Consider the following 22,141-nt stretch of genomic DNA (forward strand, 5'->3'; position numbering starts at 1 on the left):
CAGCGCCAATGCTCCACACGAGGCTCTGAGAAATGCGAAGGCCCCACGTTCTCCCGCCCCGCAGGCCTCCAGATCCAGAGCAGTACTCCATGATCTTTCCCTGGAGGTGGTGAACTTGCCGCTTGTTCCTCCTTTGATGCATCCTTGCCTCAAGGATGTTTGCATGTTTCAAGTCCTGGCTTTGCTCCACATCAGCCATATTCCCTGTGTAGGAGGCAGGAGTCTGCGCGGGGAGAGCCTGGATGGTGGGAAGCAACCTGGACTTTCTACCCTCCCCCAACAGAGGGAGAGAGAGAAACCAAATCTGAGAGTCACTTGAGTGTTAGAGGGGCCTTAGAGGTTATTTCTTTAGGTTCTTTCTTATAAGCAACGAAGAGCCACTCAATGATTTAAACTGAAAGGAATTAATTGAAATGACAGTGGATGGCTGGAGACCCCGGCTTGGAGAAGAGGCAGAAATAGCGGCAGGTCGATAATGGGCAGGACCACAGCCAAAGTCACGTCCCACAGTCAATCTGGCGTTAAGTCCTGCTGCTGCCTGCACGCCACAGCTGGAGCCACCTCTGCTCCTGACGCAGCCGCCTCTGGAAGATGGAGGAGGAACCCGCCGCTTGCGTCTGCTCCTTTTTTAGTACCTGATTCAGCATTCTGATACCTTCAGGTTACACCTAGGTCACAGCCCTCCTGACTACAGGGGAGGCTTTCTGCTTTCCAGTGAGAAGTGATCCTGCCCACACACCAGGACTTAACATGCCTCGGTCTCTGAACCCAGGAAGGAGATGAGATGCTGGGCAGCCCCACAAACCAAAAATGTACACTACAGAGGTCATCTAGTTAAAATTTGTTTGCATCCCCTCCCCTCCCCCTGCCTTAAATTACAGATGAGCTGCTGAGTCCTAGAGGGGAGAATGGCTTTCTTAATGACATCTCCTGTGCTAACACCAACTGGATCCCAGTTGAACGGAGCACTGTTGGGGGATCTCAGGGCTTTGGCTGGCTGGGGCAGGAATGGGGGCCAAGGTTGTTGTGTTGTCCTGCACTGTGCTTTCCCACGTAAGGCATTCAGACAAAGGCACAGCTGTTTCTTGCTGGAAAGCCTGAGTCTTAGGTGTCTCCTCTGGCCACCCTGCCTTGTGGTTGGCTAAACACACTAACGCCATTTCCTGTGTCTGGCAATTTTACTTTACAGGATGAGAACATTACAAGGTTTAGCAAGAGACTGTGTTTGTACTCTAGACTGGATGTTCCCACACCTAGCTGTGCTGAGAATCATCCAGATTCCTCTGCCCTGCTAAAGGCCTATATGGACAATCTCCTGGGCATGGGGCAAGAAAAATCTTAAAAAAAAAAAATCTCGGGGTTTCTTGTGTGGCACATTTCTTGTGTGGCATTTGGGAACCCACTTCCCAGAACAGAAGCCTGTCTTCCATAGGTAGAGAAGGTTCCAACAGCTCTTTATCAGCTGAAGTCCACCCGAACCCAAGGATGCAGAATTTCCAGGCTTAGAAATAGCTGGGACATTTCTCTGTATATCTGCATGTCACATGACTTGGAAAACAATATTACAATTGCTTACGACATCTATATTCTCTAGACCTACCAGGCTCCTAAGAGGAGCTCAGCCACATGCATCTGTGTCCTCTGCAATTCCTGGCACCTGGCAGGCTCTTGATTCATGAACATTTAGCATTATCCAAAGTCATTGTTCCCTCCACCAAACACCTGATACAAATCAGCCTTAAAAACTGCGTGAATCACCTTGACAGTTGCCTTAAGGTACTCCAGGATTGGAGCACTTCCCAAAACCTGGGTCTGATCAGAATTCCAGGGGACCTGGGCTGTCAGAAATCCTTGGCCTGTTCTCCAGAAGGCCCAAGATAGCTCTGGCTTCTCAGTGAGTCCTTGTGCCCGATTCCGCTGGGCAGCAGGCCTTTGGCGTAGGATTTAGGTATTCATAAAGACCGCTAACAGGTACTTCGTACTGTCCTAGCATCTTACATGTTAGTGCATTCAATTCTTACCACCTTACAAAGTAGGTTTTATTACTTTCTTTGTTCTGCTCATTTAACAGGCCCAGAAAAGAGGCAGAGCTGGAATTTGAACCCAGGCATTCTGGTTCCAGAGCACTCAGTTTTAACCACTACGATTTTTTTTTTTCTTAATATAAATTTTTGGCTGCGTTGGGTCTTCGTTGCTGCACCCAGACTTTCTCTAGTTGCGGCAGGCGGGGTCTACTCTTCTTTGTGGTGCGTGGGCTTCTCACTGCGGTGGCTTCTCTTGTTGTGGAGCACGGGCTCTAGGTGTGTGGGTTTCAGTACTTATGGCACTCGGGCTCAGTAGTTGTGGCTCGTGGGCTCTAGGCGCGCGGGCTCAGTAGTTGTGGAGCACGGGCTTAGTTGCTCTGCGGCATGTGGGATCTTCCCGGCCCAGGGCTCGAACCCATGTCCCCTGCATCGGCAGGCGGACTCTTAACCACTGCGCCAGCAGGGAAGTCCCACCACTGTGTATTTTTGAATAAACAAGATCCTTTTTTGGATATCCCAAATTCAGCTTTAACCTGGGCAGCTAAGACCAAAATGAATTTAGAAATAGCAGTGACACACGTGCAGCCCAGAGGACCCAAAGGTCTCTACTTGCTGGCAGTGATCTGCTTGGCTTCAAGTCCACGCTGCCTGGCCTTCCTGGCTGACGCCACTTAATCCCATTTGTCAAGTCAGTGGCCGCACACATGCCACCAGCAGCTGTGTTCTTAGCACAGGAACCTAACGGGGCCTTCTCTCTGCGCAAACGAGCCTTGCAGATGGTGCTGCCCTGCCCTCGTATCTGATTCTAGTGACTGCTCCCTCACATGTGAATCCTGGCCAGGTTGGTCAAGTGTGGTTGTCTGGATGTCCTGAGGCTGGACCAGCCTGCCAGCACAATTTCACATAGGACTCCCAGCCAACTCAAATCCAGGCAGACCAGGCAAGGTTAAAGCGTAGTAATAAATGAGATACAAAGTTGATGTAATTATTTAATGACACAGGAAAATAATGTTATGAAACAAGATGGTTACAAATAGTGGGTAAGGATGACTTACTACACCTTTGATAAAAAAAATTAAAAAGTATGTATACAAAACATTGGAGGGTTATGTATCAAAATACTGGCAGTATTTACTTCTGTTCAGTGATTAAATATTCTCCTCTTTGCTTTTGTGTACTTTCTGAAACATGATTATTTCTGAAACAAAAAAGAATAGTTACTGGAAAAAGAAACCGTTATTAAATGCCAGAAGTCCAGCAATCAAGGTCTGAAACCCAGGACATGTCTAGCTAGGGGGACAGTGGTCGAGCCCAGGTGTGGAACAGTGTATCATTCTTCTCCTACTGCAGTGCTGTTTACCAGACTGTTTCTTCTACATTTGATGCTTAGATTTAATAGGAATCTATGAATATGAACTGGTACAACAGCAAAACGATGCTAGCAACTTTGGTTTTAAATAACTACAAAATGTAATAACCATTCTGTAGTTACAAAACACACTAGAAATAAAACACAAAACACACCTGAAATCAAAAGTTCCTACAACAAAAAACCCCACCTGACTAAACCACGGACTTTGTTCCTCATTCTGACGTGTGTTCATTTTCAATTTTCACCATGAATCTACTTTTGTTTCATGGATCTGGAAGAGGCAGTTTTTCTCAAAAAGATGCTTTGCCTTCTAAGTACTATGAAGAGTTGGAAGGGCTCACCAAAATCCAAACCACTTCAAACAAACAAGTTTGACTGAGGAGTGTCACCATTCTCTGTGCCTTAAAAAAAAAAAGTCTGCTAAGTTACCAAATGGAGAACAGCAGAGTATTACACCTGTAAGTGAGGCTCAAAACTCTCAGATCTCATCCCCATCCTACCCTCCATGTCAGGACTGCTGGGGCACTTTATTCAAATAACAATGACAACCCGTATTTCTTACCCTTAAAAAGGTAAAATGGAGAACGGATCATTGTTTTAAAATCCAACATATAAAAAACACAGTGCCGCCTCTAACCGGAGGTGCTTCTTAGGTATTTCCCAAAGCTCTCTGCCCTTTTACGTGGCAGCATGTTCAGGAGGGGTCATAAAACTACTGAAGTAAGGTCCAAGAAACAACTAAAGGTCCAAGAAACAACCAAAACCAAAAAAATAAACTGAGATAATTTCAGCTGTCCAGTGTCTGGCAGGCTGACACGGCACCCTAAGCCATACACATCTTCAGACACCAGGAAGGAAAGGTACCAAAGGAATTACACTACAACAGTAACCAGTTTGGGGAAAAAAAAGATTTAAACTTAAAAACATTCTATCATCACAAAGACTAAGAAGATCCCTTGCTTTGTCCTTGGCCAATCAAGAAATACTGAACTGTTTTATATCCCCAAAGAGGAGACCCACTGGAAATGTCAGTGCCGGCGCCCCAAATCAATTCATACTCTTGTTAGATGAGTCCCAAATCCTACGGCAACAATTCCTTTGTTAGAGCAAGAAAAAAAAAAAATCCATTTCAGGACAAAGGCATGTCTTCAGTGAGAGAACTGCCTGCCGTCAGATGGTTTCCTGCTTATGTGCTTGAAGATCTTGGACTTCTCGACTTTTCTGGCTTTCTGGTAGCCAAAGCCACCGCCGCCGCCCCTTTTTTTAAGTTTGCCGTCATTGCTGTTCACGTCTAAAGGGGGACGTTAAGGAAATCAAGCAACACAAAGACAAGGACTCCAGTCTACCGTCTGCAGAAGAACCAGCCAGCTGTACCCCAGGGACCCCACCACCCTTCCCCAGGCCACGAACACACGCCAACATTCCAGACAATCAGGAGTGGCCACGTGACTGTGGAATAAAACCAGCAGGATAGATTTTTAAGGCCAGTGTAATACTTGTATTATTTTTCCACACAATGAAGCCGAAGAGGTAAATCGCTAAGTGTGTAGGAACACATTAAGAAATACTCCCAGTGTCAAAACAAAATGACTTTCACCTCTGTTGGGAGCTGATTCAGAGGTGCCTGACCGAGTGGAGCTGCTCTTCCTGTCACGTGGGGACTCAACATGTGTTCACAACAGCAGACACTGACTCGATGCCCACGATGCGGACGGCCAAAGGTGGTCCTCCAAGTCCCCGTGGGAGTTACTACCACAGTGTTAACGAGCAGACCTCCCTCCAGCTGGCTGCTTCTTCTGTTGAAAATGTGTAATAAAACACACATTACATATCATAACAGAAGCAACTGGACGTGTTCCCTTTGCCTTTTATCTTGAGTAGCACTTAGGTTATTTTCTTTCGCTGGTCATGCAATTTCCTTGCATGAAATGCTTCAAGGACTGAGAGGATGAAAGCCCTCTGAGAGGTTCCATCTTGTCTTCAGCTTCTTCAAGGTATCCCGCTCCTCCGTGTACCCTGTACAGTGAAGCCACACACCGCCAAGCCCCGCCCCTCTGAGCTTCTCCCCGCAACGTGCAACTCCCCCTGCTGTCTGCCACTCAAATTCTGCTGTCTTTTTTAAAGCCATGAACTGTCTCGCTTCTGTAGTCTCCACCCTGACAATTAACCCCTGCCCACCCCATGTGAGCACTGACAAGAGGTCAGTGACCAGCCTGAAGGCCTGGGCCCTGCAGGCCTCAGCCAGAGCAGACACACCAACCCAAGTGCTAAGCCCCAAGGCCCCCGGTCAAGCTTCTGTCCCTTAGTGCCTGGACGAATTCATAACCACAAAGAAAAGGATACTCAAATCAACAAAAGGAGGCACCTTGAAACCAAACGACAGAGCAACCTGAGGCAAGTTTAAGTTATTAACATTAAAGATCTGTTTCAGTGAATGGGAATCATACGCTCGAATGTATGACTTATACGCTTCCTGGGCTGACTTATGAAGGAAGTAGTTCTTTTCAATCAGTTTTTCAAGCTGAAACAGAAAGAAATATTGCTTTTAATGAAATAAAAAAGCACGTCATATAAAACATTTGTTCCAATACACTTGCTCCAAGCTTTGTAATATCTGCAAAATCAGGCTGCAGTTAAGAATAATGACAAAATTCTTGTAAGATACGGACAGAAACAAGGTGAAGAGCTCTGGAATGTGGTCACCAGCGCAACAAGACACGGAAACAATCGCTCGGTCCGAACTTCTCACTTTATGAACAGGGAGACTCGGAGGACAGAGAGTGTCAGTGAGACGCTACGAAGGTGGTGCTGGGATGACCCTTCCTCCCCCTCTGCCCTGCATACCTGAGACTGAATGTCAGAAATTTTGGACCAGGAAAACTCAAATTCACTTAAAGGAACCTAGAAAACAAAAGCATGCAGATTAGTAAACCAGGATGGCTCTGATGCAGCTCATCAGGCACTGAAGAGACGGAAGGGGAACAGGCCTGTGGAATTCCCATGGGGCAGACATCTGCTCCCTCGTCTCCCAGTGCCAATGGGAAAGGCTTACCTTCCCTCTGCTAATTGCACATGAATCATGCTATGGAATCCTCTTGAAAGAAAAGGCGAGAAACTGGCAGGGGCAATGAATCACTGAAGCCCTTTTCTCTAAATAAAGATCTCTGTGGATGCAACGTGATGAAGCAGCTTGAAGCTTCTAGCTGAAAGAACCACTAGCCCTTCTCTCCAACACCACACTGCCCTGTGACTGGGGTTTGTGACACTAAGTCACAATGATCACAGACTCCTACAGGAAGGATATTTCTTACCAGTCGTAACTTATTAGATGACTGGGAAAGTGTGAGACCGGTGCTAGATGCTGGGGGAAAAGAACAGCTGCCCGAGTCATGGGCCCTGCTGTCAGGGAGCCTGCAGCCTTGCGGGGAGACAGGTAAGTGATGAGACCACTTGACGAGCACCTGTGCTGGGGGGACATGAAGGAGGGCAGGGCCTCCCAGAGGAGACAGCAGCTAGCGGAAGCAGAGGCTGAGAGCCAGGAAACAGGCGTCTAGAGAAAAAGTGCAAAGGGCTGATGGCAATCCCTAGGGACTGCTCCACGATGGGGGCAACGGGGGGAGGAGAATCCACCAGGCGACACTGTGCCAGTCAAGAGGCAAATGTTAGGCAAGACAAGGCCCGACAAGCATTCTCAAGACCTGGCAACAGAGAGGCCAAAGCCAGATGAGGGCGGACTGGAGACCAAAATCAGAGGAGTTGAAATATAACCCACTTTTCAAAACGGCAGACTGAGGAAAGGCGACAGGCAGTAGCCACGCTGGACCTAGTGAGAGGAGAGCGGGTTTAGGGTTGAAGTTATTTTTTTGGTCAGAGACTTGAGATGGTAAAGAGCGAAGTGCCAGGGAGGGACGGAGTCAACGAAGAAGGGCCCGAAAGAGGAAGAGGTAGGAGGGAATGGGCTCCCTGGGCTTGGGGCGAGGTGCAGACACGTGGAGAAGGGCTGCAGCAGGGGAGCAGGGGCAGAGATGACGGGCGTGAGGGAGCTCGCTCACAAGGAGTGGAGACGGTTTCAAACAGGGCTGCGGGGACGAGAGCGGACACTGGGGACAGGACGCACCCTGCGCGACACAGAGCTCAGGAACGGGGCCTCGGGGACAGTCTCCCGCTCACAGTTCCTGGGGGCGACCACGTAAATCTCATCCGCTAAGCTGCTGTAACAACTGTCCGAACAGCATGGCAACGCCGCCGGACTCCTCGGACACACCGAGAAATGGTGCTTGAGGCCATGTGCACCGGTAACCAATTCCTCTCGAGAGGAACCTGTCCCCAGCTTAAGGTTTTCCAAGTGAAGGGCTTTACCTTGGATTGCTTCAAGTAGCGAAGGAAACCCAATTCTTCAGGGCGCAAAATGAGCAAGGCATGCCCTCTGCCGTTCAGGCCTCTGGCTGTTCTGCCCACACGATGAATGTATTCCTTTGGTGGAGAGAGAAAACCTGAGGTAACACACTGGTTTCCATGGCAACCTGTGGCGATCTGCACGTCCAGAACTTGCACGGTAGTGGACGGCAGTGTGCCAGCACAGCAGTGTGAGACGGTCCCCACCTCCACCTAGTGGCGCCACACAGCCCGTGACCATGCTCCCCAAAGCTAGTCCCCCATTCCTTCTGCAGGGAGCATCCCCACAGAGGTAACACAGCCATGCCCGGGGCCAAGGAAAGCTAGACAGAACATTCTCATTAATTGTATGATCTAATCAAATGACTATTAAGTGTGCTTCAACTTCAAAAGGGCTTTGGGAAACATATTTAAATGCTGGCTGATAATTTATATAATCTATTGTTTGTTGAAATACCCAATAAAACTTATTTTACTACATATAGTAAAGAATGGTATCTATCTCTGTAAGCAAATTTTATTTCCTTCTGACATCTACTGCTCTTAACAGATCCTTCCAAGCATATAACATGCCTAACGTAAGTCCCACTGACACCTGGCAAATCTCCTAGCACACACCCTCTCTGGGTCCTGCAAAAGCCCTGAACACTATCAGCATCAGAGAAGTCCTGCAGTCAGTGCACACTAGAGGGGTATTCTGCGGAATGCGGTATTTCTCAGGGAACCTTGGGGTCATCCGGAGGGTCATACTGAACAATCCAGTCCACTTCAGGAATGTCCAGCCCTCTAGCTGCCACGTCTGTACACAACAAGATCCCCGAATCTGCATTGCAGAACTGGAAGAACGTGGTCGTACGCTTGTTTTGTTTCTGCCTTCCCTGGAATCAAAACAAAACATCCATTGGAATAGAAAACTTAAAGTTGTTTGTGGGAGGTCTCGATGTAGAATCCCCAAACTGTGGAACTATTACCCTGCTTTATTTCAAGTTCATAACCTGTCCTATTCCTCAAGGGATGGCGTCCGTTCCTCCTTTCTGGTCCCCGCCCCTCCACCCCCAGCAAAGCTCCCTCCACACAGGACCAGTCACCCACTACTGCCCAAACGACTTAGAACTATGTTTGAAGGAGAGAGCAATACCTCAATCCCCACAATCTATATAACTTGATAAGTGTAACCTGTTTTTAATAAATTCATCATAATCACTTACATGAATGGCCAAGACAGGCAAATCGATGTAGTTCAGCAACTCATAGTGGTATTTCACGGACTTACAGGACGAAAAGAAGACCATCAGTTTCTTCTTCCGGTTCTTCTTAAGGAATGTAAAGAGGAGGAGGAATCTCTTTTCGGAAGGACAGACAACGTATCCCTAGGAGAGGTGCAAGTGGACAGACACAGAAGAATCAAACGGACATTTTCAGCTTCATCAACTAATATAATCTGATGGAGAGCACAGATTAATACAGCATATACACTGTTATGCCTCACCTACAGCAAAATTACTGCCTTCATTATAACAATGCATTCCTAAAATAAGACTAATTTTAACTCTTTTGATTCCTTTTATTGGCTACAATCACTGGATACTAAATACTTCCCATATTTCTGAGACTACTGGTTATTAAGTTCTTGTAATCATAATGTACCAATACCTCTATTAACTGGAACCCTCAAAGTGTATCAATGTTTCATTTTTAGAAGGTCCTTAACAGCAAGACCTCAAATAACCACAGCTTAAGTGCACTGTTCTAAACATGATAACAAAGCTAGGTGAATATATTTTTAAAAACTCAACAACCAATGAAAGGTTTTTAAGCTGAAGTGTTACAGGAAACATATCATTCATCGAAAGACTCAACCTTAAGCTCTATTTTTAATCAACCTAGTCTGGATCTCTGTCACCTCATTTCCACAGTGAGGCGCCTGAAACCAGCCTCTCCGCCTTCTAGCTCACCTCACATCTTAGCGCAAAAGATTATTAAACAGCAAAATGTTTTTTACTCATCTAAAATTGGCAGTGATATATTCAGTTCATTAACCCATTTGCTTTCTAGACGATCCTCCAAACACTTGCAAGGAAACACCAACGATCCTTAAAATTGAAGGTATTGACAAAAAGTACCTGCTCGAGACCGTCCACGGTTGCATGAGCTTTATCGTCATCAACACCAACATACAAGGGCTCCTTTTTCAGAGAAATCCTTGCCAGGTCTTCAACTTTTCGAGTTTGTGTGGCAGAAAAGAGCATGGTCTGTCTGCGGGCTGAAACACACCCACATAAACATGACCCAGATCCTTCAGGGAACCTTTAGAATTGCTTCACAACTAAAAATGCTCTCAGTGGAACTATCAGAAATGAGAGACATGGTTATCACTATAAATAGTAAGAAAGGAACATCATGGACAACTTTAGACATTTGACAACTAAGATGAAATGGACAGTTTCCTTGAAAAAGAAACTGCTAAAGCTTGCTCAAGAAGAAATAGAAAACCTGAATAGCCTTGTATCTATTAAGGAAATTATAGTTAAAATCTTCATGTAAAGGAGACTCCAGCCCCCAATGGCTTCTGCTGTTGAAGTCTATCAAACACTTATGAAAGAAATATTATCAATATTTCATAAACTCTCCAGGACATCGAAGACAGCTTACTTCCCAACTCATACCTTTCACAAAGTTTTAGCAAAGTGAATCCAGAAATATATATAAAGGATAATGCATCATGACCAAGTGGGGTTTATTCTAGGAATGCAGGGTTGGTTAACAGTTGAAAATTAACCAATATAATTTACCATATTAACAGACTAAAGAAAAAACATCTGATCATTTCAATAGACACAGAAAAAACATGTCAGAATTTAACATTTATTTCTGATTTAAGAAAAATCTTAGCAAACTAGGAACAAAAGGGATCACCCTCAGTCTGATATAGGGCATATACATCTAGAGCATCTACAGCTAACATCATACTTAATGGTGAAAGACTGAATGCTTTCCCACCTAAGATCAGGAGTAAGATAAAGATGTCTTCTCTTGCCAGTTCCATTCAGGATTATACTGGAGGTCTGGCCAGCTCAATCAGGCAAGAAAACAATTAAGTGAAAAATTTTATCTCACAAAAGATATGAAAAAAACCTGTAAACTGAACTCTGAAACACTGCTGAGAGAAATTAGGGAGCTAATAAACGAAGATCTACCTCATTCACGTGTTGAAAGACTCAACATTGTCTTCCACCAATGATCAATATTCAGTACAACCCCAAGATCCCCGGAGATTAACAAACTGACTCTAACATTCATATAGAAATGCCAAGGACAAGACCAGCCAAAACAATTTTGAAAACGAACAAAGTTGGAGGATTAACACTACCTAATTTCAAGACTTAACAGGAGGAACTGGAAATCCATACACTGCTGATGGGGATGTAAACTGGTACAAGTTAAACATTCACCAGCCACTCCATTCCGAGGTAATCACCCAACAGAAAAGGAGATACATGCCCACACAAAGAGTTGCAGATGGATGTTCATAGCAACTTTATTTGTAGTAGACCGAAACTGTTAACAACACGGTGGTCCATCAACAGTTAAATAGATAAACAGGTTGTGGCATATTTATACACTGGAACGTCTCTGAGGAATAAAGCAAAGAACTGCTGGCGTGTGTAACGGCACAGACGAATCACAGAAGCATTTGCTGAGCACAAGAAACCAGACAAGAGACAGTTACACTGCATATGAATTCATACGAATCCCTGGAAAATGCAAACCGATCTACAGCGACAGAAAGCAGATCCACAGTCACCTGTGAGAGAGATGCGCGTGGCAGCTGTTGGAAGCAGGGGACGGTGAGAGGGAGGGATTACAAAGGCGCACAAAGAAAGTTCTGAGGGTTATGGAAATGTTCACTGTATGGATTGTGGTGATGGTTTCGAGGTGTAAACAGGACAAAAACGTATCAAAGCATACATTTAAAATATGTAGATTATTATGTTAATTATACCTCAATGAAGCATTAAAAAACTAATTGTATAATGCACTGAACCATGGTGTTTTTATAGATATAAGCAGTTTATAATGTTTCAAGTACTATAACCAAGGTATGTACCACTCAAACATAACACAGAAGGCAGCAAGTCGGTGGCTACCCAGGAGATGTGAGATGGGGTGGCGGGGACGGACGGGAACGAGACGTATGTTAAGACCGTTCAGCCTGCACGGCAGCCTCTCAAATGGCAAAACCACTGCATTAAGTCACTAGTGAGAGTGATGCTTATGCTGCAAACTACATCTGAGGGTGACTGGCACAACCACTTCACTCGCTAAATTAAAATCCTGACATTAGTAGTTTTCATACAGGAAAAACTCTCATCTACTTCCAACAGCTACTCGGCAAATCACATGCAGATGCTACCTACTTACTTGGCAGAAGTTTAATAATTTGCTTTAATTCTTCTTCAAACCCAACATCCAAGATACGATCAGCCTCATCAATAACCAGACACTGTAGGTTTTTATACATAAACCCTGGGGTATTCTGACAAGACAAAGGACAAAGAAAAACTGTTAGCTGTCAAGTTTATGTTTCACACAGACAAAAGATGGGGACCACACAATAGTGTTCTCTAACCTGCATGTGGTCCAGGAGACGGCCTGGTGTGGCCACAATGACGTTGATCCCATTGGCAAGCTTCTGTGCTTCAGCAGATCTGTTGCTGCCACCCATTATTAACCCATACGTGTGAACATGGTGTGTCATCAGCTCCTTAAGGACACCAAAAGTCTGCATGGCCAGTTCCCTAGTAGGTGAGAGAATAAGGACTCCTGTTCCTAAAAAGCAAAACAGGATATACAGTGAAAGTCCAACTATAGTTATCACCAGGAGTCCACCGACAGCTACAACAGACTTCCAGTGAGATACTGGCAGAAACAGCGGGACCACAGACCTACCGTTCCTGGGCATGAACTTTAACTTAACAATGAGTTCAACTGCAGGAATGAGAAATGCCAGGGTTTTGCCACTGCCTGTTTTTGCAGCTGCTAGAAGATCCCTAAAAAATAAAAAGGAAAAGGAGAGAGACATTTAGTCTACTCATTCAACGAGTACCATGTACTATCACACATGTTTTAGGCACTGAGGCTAGATCATAACAAGAAAAAAGTCCCCACCTTCTCTATCACTGAAATCAATCATGTGGGTTAAACACTTAACTCAAAAATAAGAATTGTGTTAAAAACAGAAGTGAACCATTTTCTCCAAACATCAGTAAATAAGCTAAAGCCTTTAACGAAGGTTGGGTACGTTACCCAACATGGTGCAAGATCAATAGAACATACTGGTATTTTCTTTCCAAACTACTAGCACTAAAAATAGAGATACTAATGCCCAAACCTCAATGTTAATCATACCTGCCTTCCAGAAGTGGTCTGATACTTTTATGCTGAATTTCAGTCATGTTTGTAAAGCCCATTTCTTTTATTGCCTTCAGAGTGTTCTCATTGACAAGATTAGTCAGAGAATCAAACAAAGTATCCTCAAAAGCTCCTAAGGAGAAGACAGTTTATTAGCAAATTTATCTTTTCTTAATAGTTAATATTGCCAGTTTCCTAAATTAGTTTTGCTGATTGAAAACATTACTGGGTTGGTGTCAAGCTTAGAAGAGCTTCTTCCAGTAAGAAAAGAATAAACCCCAACCATTCCTATATAATATCAAGAAAAAAACCTTATACTTTTGAAGTTTCTCCACTGCTAATGGCTGTGTGATGTAAAGTCCAGAGCCTATACTGTAACAAAATAACAGACGGAGAGGTGGTACAGTCAAGGGACTTGTATGAAATGAAAATGCCAAGGTGGCGGGAAGGGGAGAGGGGAGAGATGGGGGTGGTTTGCGGGGGGAGAGTTCAGAGAGAAATGAAATGTTTAAGAAATGTGAAATAAAAAGTGAAAACATTCAGTGTAATAAAAACTGAATATGAAATCAATCAAAATAGTAACTCTCACTCCAAGACAACTGAGAAGAGTCAGATGTAGCCACAGATGGTTAGACTGTACCCAAAGATCAGGTGTGCTGTGGTTCTCCAGCAGGGGGAGGCATCAGTATCACCTGGGAGCTCCCCGCCCCACACGTGCCCTGGCTATAACCCAAGTTTTGGCAACCTTGACACCACTGACATTTTGGGATGGATAATTTTTGGTTGTGAGAGGCTGTCCTATGCATTATAGGATGTCCTGCAGCATCACTGACCTCTACCTACTGGATGCCTGTAGCCTGCCCCCAGTTCTGACAACCACACATACTGGCGGCCAACCCTCATGGTTTGCCCGGGACAGAGGTTTAAGGGACGCAGGACTTTGAATGGGAAAACTGGGATGAGCTGGTCACCCTACCTGGGAGGTAAAATTACCCTGTTTGAGAACCACTGCCATAACCTTTGCAATTTTGATTACGGAGATTGGGTGCTGGGCCTCAATTATTTTATTAAAATAAACAAAAAACCCAAACCAAACAACCCAAGCAACTGCTAGACATTTCTGGTTAGGAGCAACTGATTCTAGCCTAAACGCTTGACTTTACAAGTAAAGAAATAGAGGCTCAAGGAGGTGACTCTGGCACAAGCCCCTCTATAATGTTAATTTCACCCTTCTCTTTTAGTAATGGAGCCAGTATTGAACCTCTGGGCTCCAGACTTCCGGGCCAATGATTTTCCTGCTACAACATGGAGTGAGCTTTAAAAAGTGACAAACCAAAGAACAGAGGACCCCAAGAGCTATTCGTGTGCGTGTCAAAATATTTAGTGTTAGAAATAAAGAAAAGGGAAAAATAGAGAAAGAAACAACAAGAACTAAGGCACACAACATGGATGATAAAAATCAATAGTTAGATATAAAACCATTTCTTGTCAATACTTATTTTTTCCAGGTAAATTAAATGCCACAACTGAACCTTTAAATACTATAATCCAAGGAGGCATGACATTTTAGAGAAGATCTATCTGGAAAACACTGAAAGCTACCTGTCAGTCCCAGGGGCAGGCTGGGCACCATGCTGTCATCGTCCTCATTGTCTGGCTTCTCCACACTGTTTTCTGTTTCTTCAGGAGCCTGGGCACCATCTTCAGAGTCTCCTTTGTCTTCAGTTTTTGCTTTTTTGGAATCTTTGGATTAAAGGACAAACCCCCCACAAATTTTTTTCTTAAAATAAGAATACCAAATGAGACCACAAAATAAAAGATGTGTGATGCAAAAAGGCATATTTTCAAAAGGTTAACATATTTTCAGTTTTAATTTGCTAAGAATCTCTTTTTCCTGATTAAAAAATCTGGCTATATTAAAAAACCCAGTGGGACACACAGATTTGCCAACAAACTTTATTTTTTAGGCTTCTTAACACATATTCTTTTACTGAAATATAGTTGATTTACAATATTGTGTTGGTTTCAGGTATATAGCAAAGTGATTCAGTTCTACATACATATATGTATATATTGACATTCTTTTCTAAAAATTCTTTTTCATTATATTGACTACAGTTCCCTGTGCTATACAGTAAATCCTTGTTCTTTGTCTTATGTATGGTAGCATGCATCTGTTAACCCCGTACTCCGAATTCATCCACCCCCCCCTTCCCCTTTGGTAATCGTAAGCTTGTTTTCTGTCCGTGAGTCTGTTTCTGTTTTGTAAGTTCATTTGTACTATTTTTCAGATTCCACATATATGTGATATCATATAACATTTCTTTCTCTGTCTGACTTACTACTTATATATTATACCATCTTAAGTGAGGAAGAAATTTTTTATAAGCTGAACTAAACAATTTAAGTATGTTAATCACACCCAGTTCTATAAACTTCACTGAGAAAAAAAGACAAGGGCAAGTCATTAACGTTTTTTAAAAAAACTTATAACAAGCACGGTTTTTCCTCCTATGCCATTAAACATAAATTTTCTATGAAAGCTAATTTTGTTTTAGAGGGCAACAGAAGCACAAAAGGCTCTTCAGGGTGCTAGAGGCAGACTACAAAGCAACAGCAACAATCTACTCAGCTGGGCGACAGAAACTGGCCCGCTCCTTGAATGTAAGTGGTGAGCGGAGGAGAGGGAAGGCCTCCTGGCTTTTCATTTCTACATCCACAACTTGCATAACGTAGTCCCCTAAACCACCTTCCGAGTCTTACCTCCCATCATGCTCTTAAATGGTCCACTCTGGGCCAAATGGGTTAGCTACCAGGCTGGGCTTTTACAAGTTTATGGCAGTTAGTGATGCTACTTAGAACAGAATTGACCTAAACCAGAACTCAGGACTCTCTGTAGCCCAGGACTGGCCTCTTCCTTGGACCTTACTACCACCCTTCTGGGAAATGGTCAACAATGCAGGACCCACACGTTCAAAGGCCATGGATATTATCAGCTGGTCTTCAAGGCTTATTACTTCTGTTTTCCTTAACACAGTTCTTAAAGGTTACCAATAGGATTTAAACTCCCAGCCCTGTGATTCAATGCTTGAGAGAAGAAATAATATCACTTCCTTAGGCATACTCAGAACAAGAATCCTAAGGGCACTAATAATTTTAGAATAGGATTACAATCACTTTAAATCAAAACTGTAATGTCTAATCCTCATGCTTTTCTCTATCTTATTTCACTTTCTGTTTAAACGATTTCCCATAACTTACAAATGTATTATAGCCTGTAGGTAGTAAAAAGACAGCCATGCATGTTTGGAGAATTCAAAGTGTCTTTCTAATTGAAACCTTTATTTCAGACAAAAGATGAATAGGATATGCTAACACAAGTGCTGGCAAATTTCTATAAAGGGCCAGACTGTAAACATTTTAGGCTTTGCAGGCCATATGGTCTCTATCACCACAAAGGCCAAGTAAAAAAATGGGCATCTCAGTGTTCCAATTAAGCTTTATTTGCAAAAATAGGCAGAAGGCTGAATAGTTTGCTGACACCTGTTCTACCCTGTCTTGAAATCTCTGCTTGCTCACATTTCAATTAAAATGCCTATTCTTTCACCTAAGCTTATTCAATCCAAGAATCTTGCAAAAGAAAATAGCCCTGCCTCCCCAATCCTGGCCATTCTACTCACTTGGAAATTAACGTTCCATTTATTCAGAAGTTTCCTAACTGCTATCTTATACACTTTGCATATCCAAATTATCACTAAGTTGCCTTTCGAAGGTAGGAATTTATTGTAGGAAAAAGGAATGGGGCAAAAAAGACGTAAATGAAAAGAATCACTAATGCAAAGTCCTTGACACATAAAGACCCAAGAAGATAGATTCTACTACCAGCCCAGATTTCTTTAGTGTCAGTAATTCCATAATTCTCTTTGGAAACAGGTAAACCTAAAATATTTTCATAAGATCTTACGGAAAAACCCGAATGAACTTTTTGGCCAGCCCAATACTATATCATAGTACGTTCTGTTTATCATAAAAAGCTCAGATAGTTAACTGCCAAAGAAGAGCAGTATTTTGAGACACGTTAAACTGCAGCCCCCACCCCCCCACAACGTTTGCTTTAGCTACCAGGCTAGTTTCTCGTATGCCAGTAAGTACAGAGGAGTCTTGCATGTCATGTGGACATAAGAAGAAGAGAGGAAAAGCAGCATGATGACTTGAAAACCTGAATAGCTTAAGTTCAAAGAAAATACATACCAGGCCCAGCATCATCCACTATTTTTCTCTTCTTCTTCTTCTTCTTCTTCTTTTTTGATTCTGAATTGGGAGACTGCATTGCTGCTTCCCCACTGGTCAGTGTGGTAGATTTCTTGGAGGATTTTTTAACTTTTACATTTTCCACTGTTTCTTTAGGTAAGTCTCCATTTTGGGCTTCTGACCAGCCTGCATTCGTAGACGGTTTCAGGAATTTTTTAACTTTTCCACCTACTACTGCTTCTTCAGAGATGTCTCCATTTTGGGTTTCTGACAAGCCCACAGTCACAGACTGTTTTAGGGACTTTTTAATTTTTCCACCTCCCACTGTTCCTTCAGACACATCTCCATTTTGAGTTTCTGACAAGCTCACAGCTGAGGCCCCTGTTTAAAAACAGAGCACACATAGTGACAAAGGAGGAGAGGTTTGCTTAGAAACGCTGGTATCCGAAATGAGAAATGTCATGGCTTCCGGGACTGAAATGATTTAGTTTTTACTTCCCTGTCATGTATATTAAGACAACTTCCAATTTTACAGCATTCTACTGCAGGACAAATAAATTAAAAAAAAAAAAAAAAAAAAGGAAAAGCTGCATTGATTTTTTAACTTCAAAAACCACATCTCTGTCCGTAAAGAGTTAAAAGTCTGGAACAGGAAAACTTCAGTGAGGTTAAATAAACAGATGGGGCCAATGTTACTTACAAAATATACATTCTAATATTAGGTATTTGATAAATATACTTTCCTAGACATCAGTGAATTGAAAATTTTGTTGATGAAACCACTTATTTGTCTTGATATTTATCATATATAAATGTCTAAGACTGTCTTTACAAAAGTTTCTGTTTATATACAGCAGAAGCACCATCTTTTGTTACCTTTAACTGAGAAGCAGTTAGCGACGCTTTGTTATTCTATAGGAAATGGAAATATAAGGGAACTTCAAAAACATTATTCCTAAAACCCACACACCTCTTCTCTCCTCCAGGATTTCTGTCACTCAACTAATCTCTGCAGAAAACCAGCTAGTGTAAGGCATTATGCCTCCAACACTGCCCTAGGGGGCTTCCGTATTATACAGGACCGAAAAAGGTTAACGTAACTTCAGGATGTCTGACCCACTGTCAGGAAGTTACGACTGCAAATGAGGTAGGTAAAGAAAAGTGACATTCAGGTAAAATGCTTTTCACGGAAGTCTTTAAGGATGCAAATACGTAGAAGCTCTTAAGCAATTTATAACCTAAAGTTAGGGGTGACAGACAGGGCACGAGATTACGCACATGCGTATGATATGTGCAAAAAGACACTTTGGGAGCTGAAAATGATGAAGTTCAAGAGTCGACACAGAGGGCAGGTGGGTAGGGGAAGGCAAGGGTATCAGGAATGTTCTGTGAAGAGTGACACCCATCTTGTTCTGAAGCGACAGAGACATGAGGTAGATGATGTGAAAGCAAGATGGGGGGAGGTGAGAAAGTCCCACGTGCCTGATTGGAAATGGGGGTTGGGGATGACCCTAGAGGTGGTGAGGAAGTCAGAAAGGAAGGGTGGAAGTGGGGCAGGCTGGAAACGAACTCTAGAGGCCTCCTGCCCGAACTCTGTTAAGGACAAACTGCTGCTCAGAAAGGGCCGATCTGGGGCCACGCGGAGAGTCGGCATCTGCGCGGGGCCCGACGGGAGGCCGCCCCGGGCTGCCTTTCCACGCTCCGCAAGCACGCGCGCTCTGCGGGGACGCTGCCAGCGCTACCTCGGGGCCGCAGGGCCTCCCCACCAGCGCCGCTCGGCCCCGCGGCCGCCGCAGGGCGCCACGGCCCACGTGCTGGCTCCCTCCGCAACCCAGGCCGCCGCGAAGCTCAGCGCATCTCACCCTGGAGTTTTAGGTTTCGCTGTCGCAATTTGAGGTTCCGCTTCTCGATCTTCCTGCGTAAAAGTTTCATCGGTAAATGAAACATGTTGTCGGTGAAGCGCATTCACGGCGGCGCCGCAACCCGGCTTCTCTGCTCTCCCCGGTGACGTTACTTCCTTTCCGGCCACACGAGCTCAGGTCAGCCAGCCGGAAATACGTCACAGGAGTGCTCGCGGTCGGCGGAGCGGAAGTGGGTCCGGAGCGGAAATGCTTCCGGGCGCGTGCGCCGTCTTACCCTTGGAGAACGGATTCTCTGCAGCGCCCTCTAGGGGAACGTAGGCCTGGCCCTGCACTGTGTTCCTTCCCGTTGTGCCCGAGCCAGCAGAGCACTGGGGACATTTGGTAGTTTGAGCTTCTCCGGGGGAAGTGGGAAAAATCAAGGCCGAGGAGAGGGCCTTAGGGAGTCTCCATTCTTATGTTCCTACCCTCTTTGGATCCTGGACGATGTAAGTTGAGTAGTACCTGAATTTCGTATATGTGTGTTTTCAAACTTGTTTGATCGCTCTCCTTAGTGAGAAATACACTTTCCATGTCACTTGCTACCCAGTAATCCACACATAAATATAACATTTCTCAAAGCAATACCCTAACTCCTGTTTCACTTTCATGTTTTTCCTTCGATACCATTCATCCCATCCTAAATTCTGAGTCCGTTAAATATTCTGATTAGAATGCATTTAAATTGATTTAACAACTCTATTAAAGGATTGGCTGCAGTTTGAAAAATGAAGGTTTATAATCCCCAAAGCTCATACCCACAGACCCTTCAGAAGTCAGGACAGAAATTACAATCTGGCTGGCCAGTAGACATTTTTGTGTGTGTGGAAGAGGGTACATTAAAAAAAAAAAAATGTTACCAACATTAAAAATTTGGGATAGTTCTTGTAGAAATTCACATTTTTCTTTAAAAATTGGTCCTAATGGGCTCAAATTCCCCTTGGCAATAATCAATTTGAGCTGAACGATAATTGGAAGGGTTAATGAAAGCTAGAATAATTTGTTCACTTGGAGTGGCAGAGCATGAGCTTATAGGGATTAGACATAATCATAGGGAAGAAGAGAGAGGGAGAAAACTTGGGAGGGAGTTTAAACAGAATGTAAATAAACTGACTGAGAAATCACATTGAATTGGACTAGAAATTGAGACAAACCATGATGTGCTTAAGTTGTTACTAATTCGGTGGGTTAACGGATGAGTCAGAAATTTAAACTGGCACACACGCACGGACACACACACCCACAGACACACACACAGACACACACACAGACACACACACACACAGACACACAGATACACATACATACATACACACATCTCAGTTTAAATATATATATGGCAGTTTAAATTGATATATATCAGTTTATATATTTGTCTGTATACATTGTACTTTCTATATTTAAAATTTCTTTTGTATATTGTGAAGTTTTGACATCTTAAAAAACTCTGGCTGGAGAGAGATTGCTCCTCCAGGGACTAGCCAATTTTTAGAGATAGCAAAAGACTCAGCCAGGAGCATGCCTTTAATATGCAAACTAAGTAATGCAGAGCCATACCTCCTCCATCTGGCCCGTGTACCCCAAGAGGCAATATTCCTCTGCCTTAATCATCCCAGGGCCAGGTACCAAGCAACTGTGGACCACTCCTATAGTTTACAGCCCACCTAAATTGTTTAAACCAGTCAACTGCAAACTGTTTATTTTGCCTTGCTTTGCTTTTCCTGAGGAAGCTCCAATAAAGGCTGTGGCCTAGGCTCTGCCTTTGGTCCTGCCGCTTCTGCCTGTATGGGATGCTGGTGCTTTCCCATGTGGCCCTGCATGGTGTGGCATGCCTCCTCCTTCTAGTACCTGTGAGTATAATAAACTTTGTTTTCTTGAGCCTCTCCTGTGTCTCCTCTTGTGGTCATACCTGACTATCACATGAAAGAGCACAGAATATACGTACATATCTAATTCTCTCTCTATATACATAAACATATATTCACATGATTACATATTCACATGATTACACACCTGAATATTGGGTCTGTGACTTTGAAATTCACATCCATCACTCTTAGGTGCAACAACTAATATCTTCCGTCTTTTCTTAAGGTACATGGAAATGCTTAATTTTAGGGATTGGCAACCTTTCAGTAGCCATATATAAGGCTATTGATGCCATTTTTTCTAGACTTTTAGGAAAGGGATGAGAGGTGATAACCTTGCATCAACTCTCAAAATTGGGGGTAGGAGTTTTAACAGAGTGAATTTCCAAGACCAGGTCTGGTAAACAAATGAGTATCACTGGATTGGACTTCAGAAAATATCTGTGAGGTTTGGAGAGGTGGCAATTAAAAACCTGTGCCTCTGAAAATCCTTTTGTCTCTCACTGCTAGAGCCTATCTTAATATCTATTTAGTATATGTTTGTAAAAGTCTTTAGAACTTTTTGCCTTGGTTCCCCATCCCAGATGTCTGTCTCCCCAGAATATATTCATTTCTCAATTATTAACTCATTTACCAATTATTTTCCAAGCATATCTGTGCTATGAATATGTGATTGGTGTGTGCTAAGCTCTGAGAATAGAACTGTGGGTAAGATCGATGTGGCTCGCCTTTGTGGAGCTTACAGAACTTACATGGAAAACAACCATGGTAAACTGTGCAGTGAGAAGGGAAGCACATGACAGGAACAACACCCTAGTCTGGGAGTGGAGTCCTTCATTCAGTACCCACTGTGCATGTACACTGGGCTAGAGGCAGGCAGAACAGGGCGTGGAGATGATGTCTTTTACCTGCCTACTAGAA

At 43.7% G+C, this 22,141-nt stretch overlaps 1 protein-coding gene across 1 annotated transcript; it reads right to left on the reverse strand.

Moving 5' to 3' along the window:
* Positions 1-3,029: 3,029 nt before the first annotated feature.
* Positions 3,030-19,468, reverse strand: DDX18 (DEAD-box helicase 18). Its single transcript, XM_061199236.1, has 14 exons — positions 19,317-19,468; positions 17,455-17,835; positions 14,806-14,946; positions 13,201-13,336; positions 12,742-12,842; positions 12,422-12,621; positions 12,214-12,328; positions 9,915-10,054; positions 9,000-9,161; positions 8,517-8,669; positions 7,756-7,869; positions 6,241-6,297; positions 5,740-5,917; positions 3,030-4,687 (listed from the first exon to the last, which is right to left on the reverse strand). The coding sequence occupies exons 1-14, from the start codon at positions 19,417-19,419 to the stop codon at positions 4,545-4,547; spliced, it is 2,124 nt and encodes a 707-aa protein (XP_061055219.1). The 5' UTR covers positions 19,420-19,468; the 3' UTR covers positions 3,030-4,544.
* Between the last annotated feature and the right edge of the window lie 2,673 nt (positions 19,469-22,141).

This window comes from Eubalaena glacialis, chromosome 1, assembly GCF_028564815.1.
Source record: "Eubalaena glacialis isolate mEubGla1 chromosome 1, mEubGla1.1.hap2.+ XY, whole genome shotgun sequence".
Taxonomy (NCBI): domain Eukaryota; kingdom Metazoa; phylum Chordata; class Mammalia; order Artiodactyla; family Balaenidae; genus Eubalaena; species Eubalaena glacialis.

What these genes read in the sequence shown, in the direction of transcription:
- DDX18 (XM_061199236.1), bottom strand. Translation starts at nt 19,419, where the DNA reads ATGCGCTTCACCGACAACATGTTTCATTTACCGATGAAACTTTTACGC. An exon ending in CCTGCCCCTGGGACTGACAG is followed by an intron (nt 13,337 to 14,805) that starts GTAGCTTTCAGT and finishes TCTTCTCCTTAG; the next exon opens with GAGCTTTTGAGGATACTTTG. An exon ending in TTTCTGACATTCAGTCTCAG is followed by an intron (nt 5,918 to 6,240) that starts GTATGCAGGGCA and finishes TTTCTGTTTCAG; the next exon opens with CTTGAAAAACTGATTGAAAA.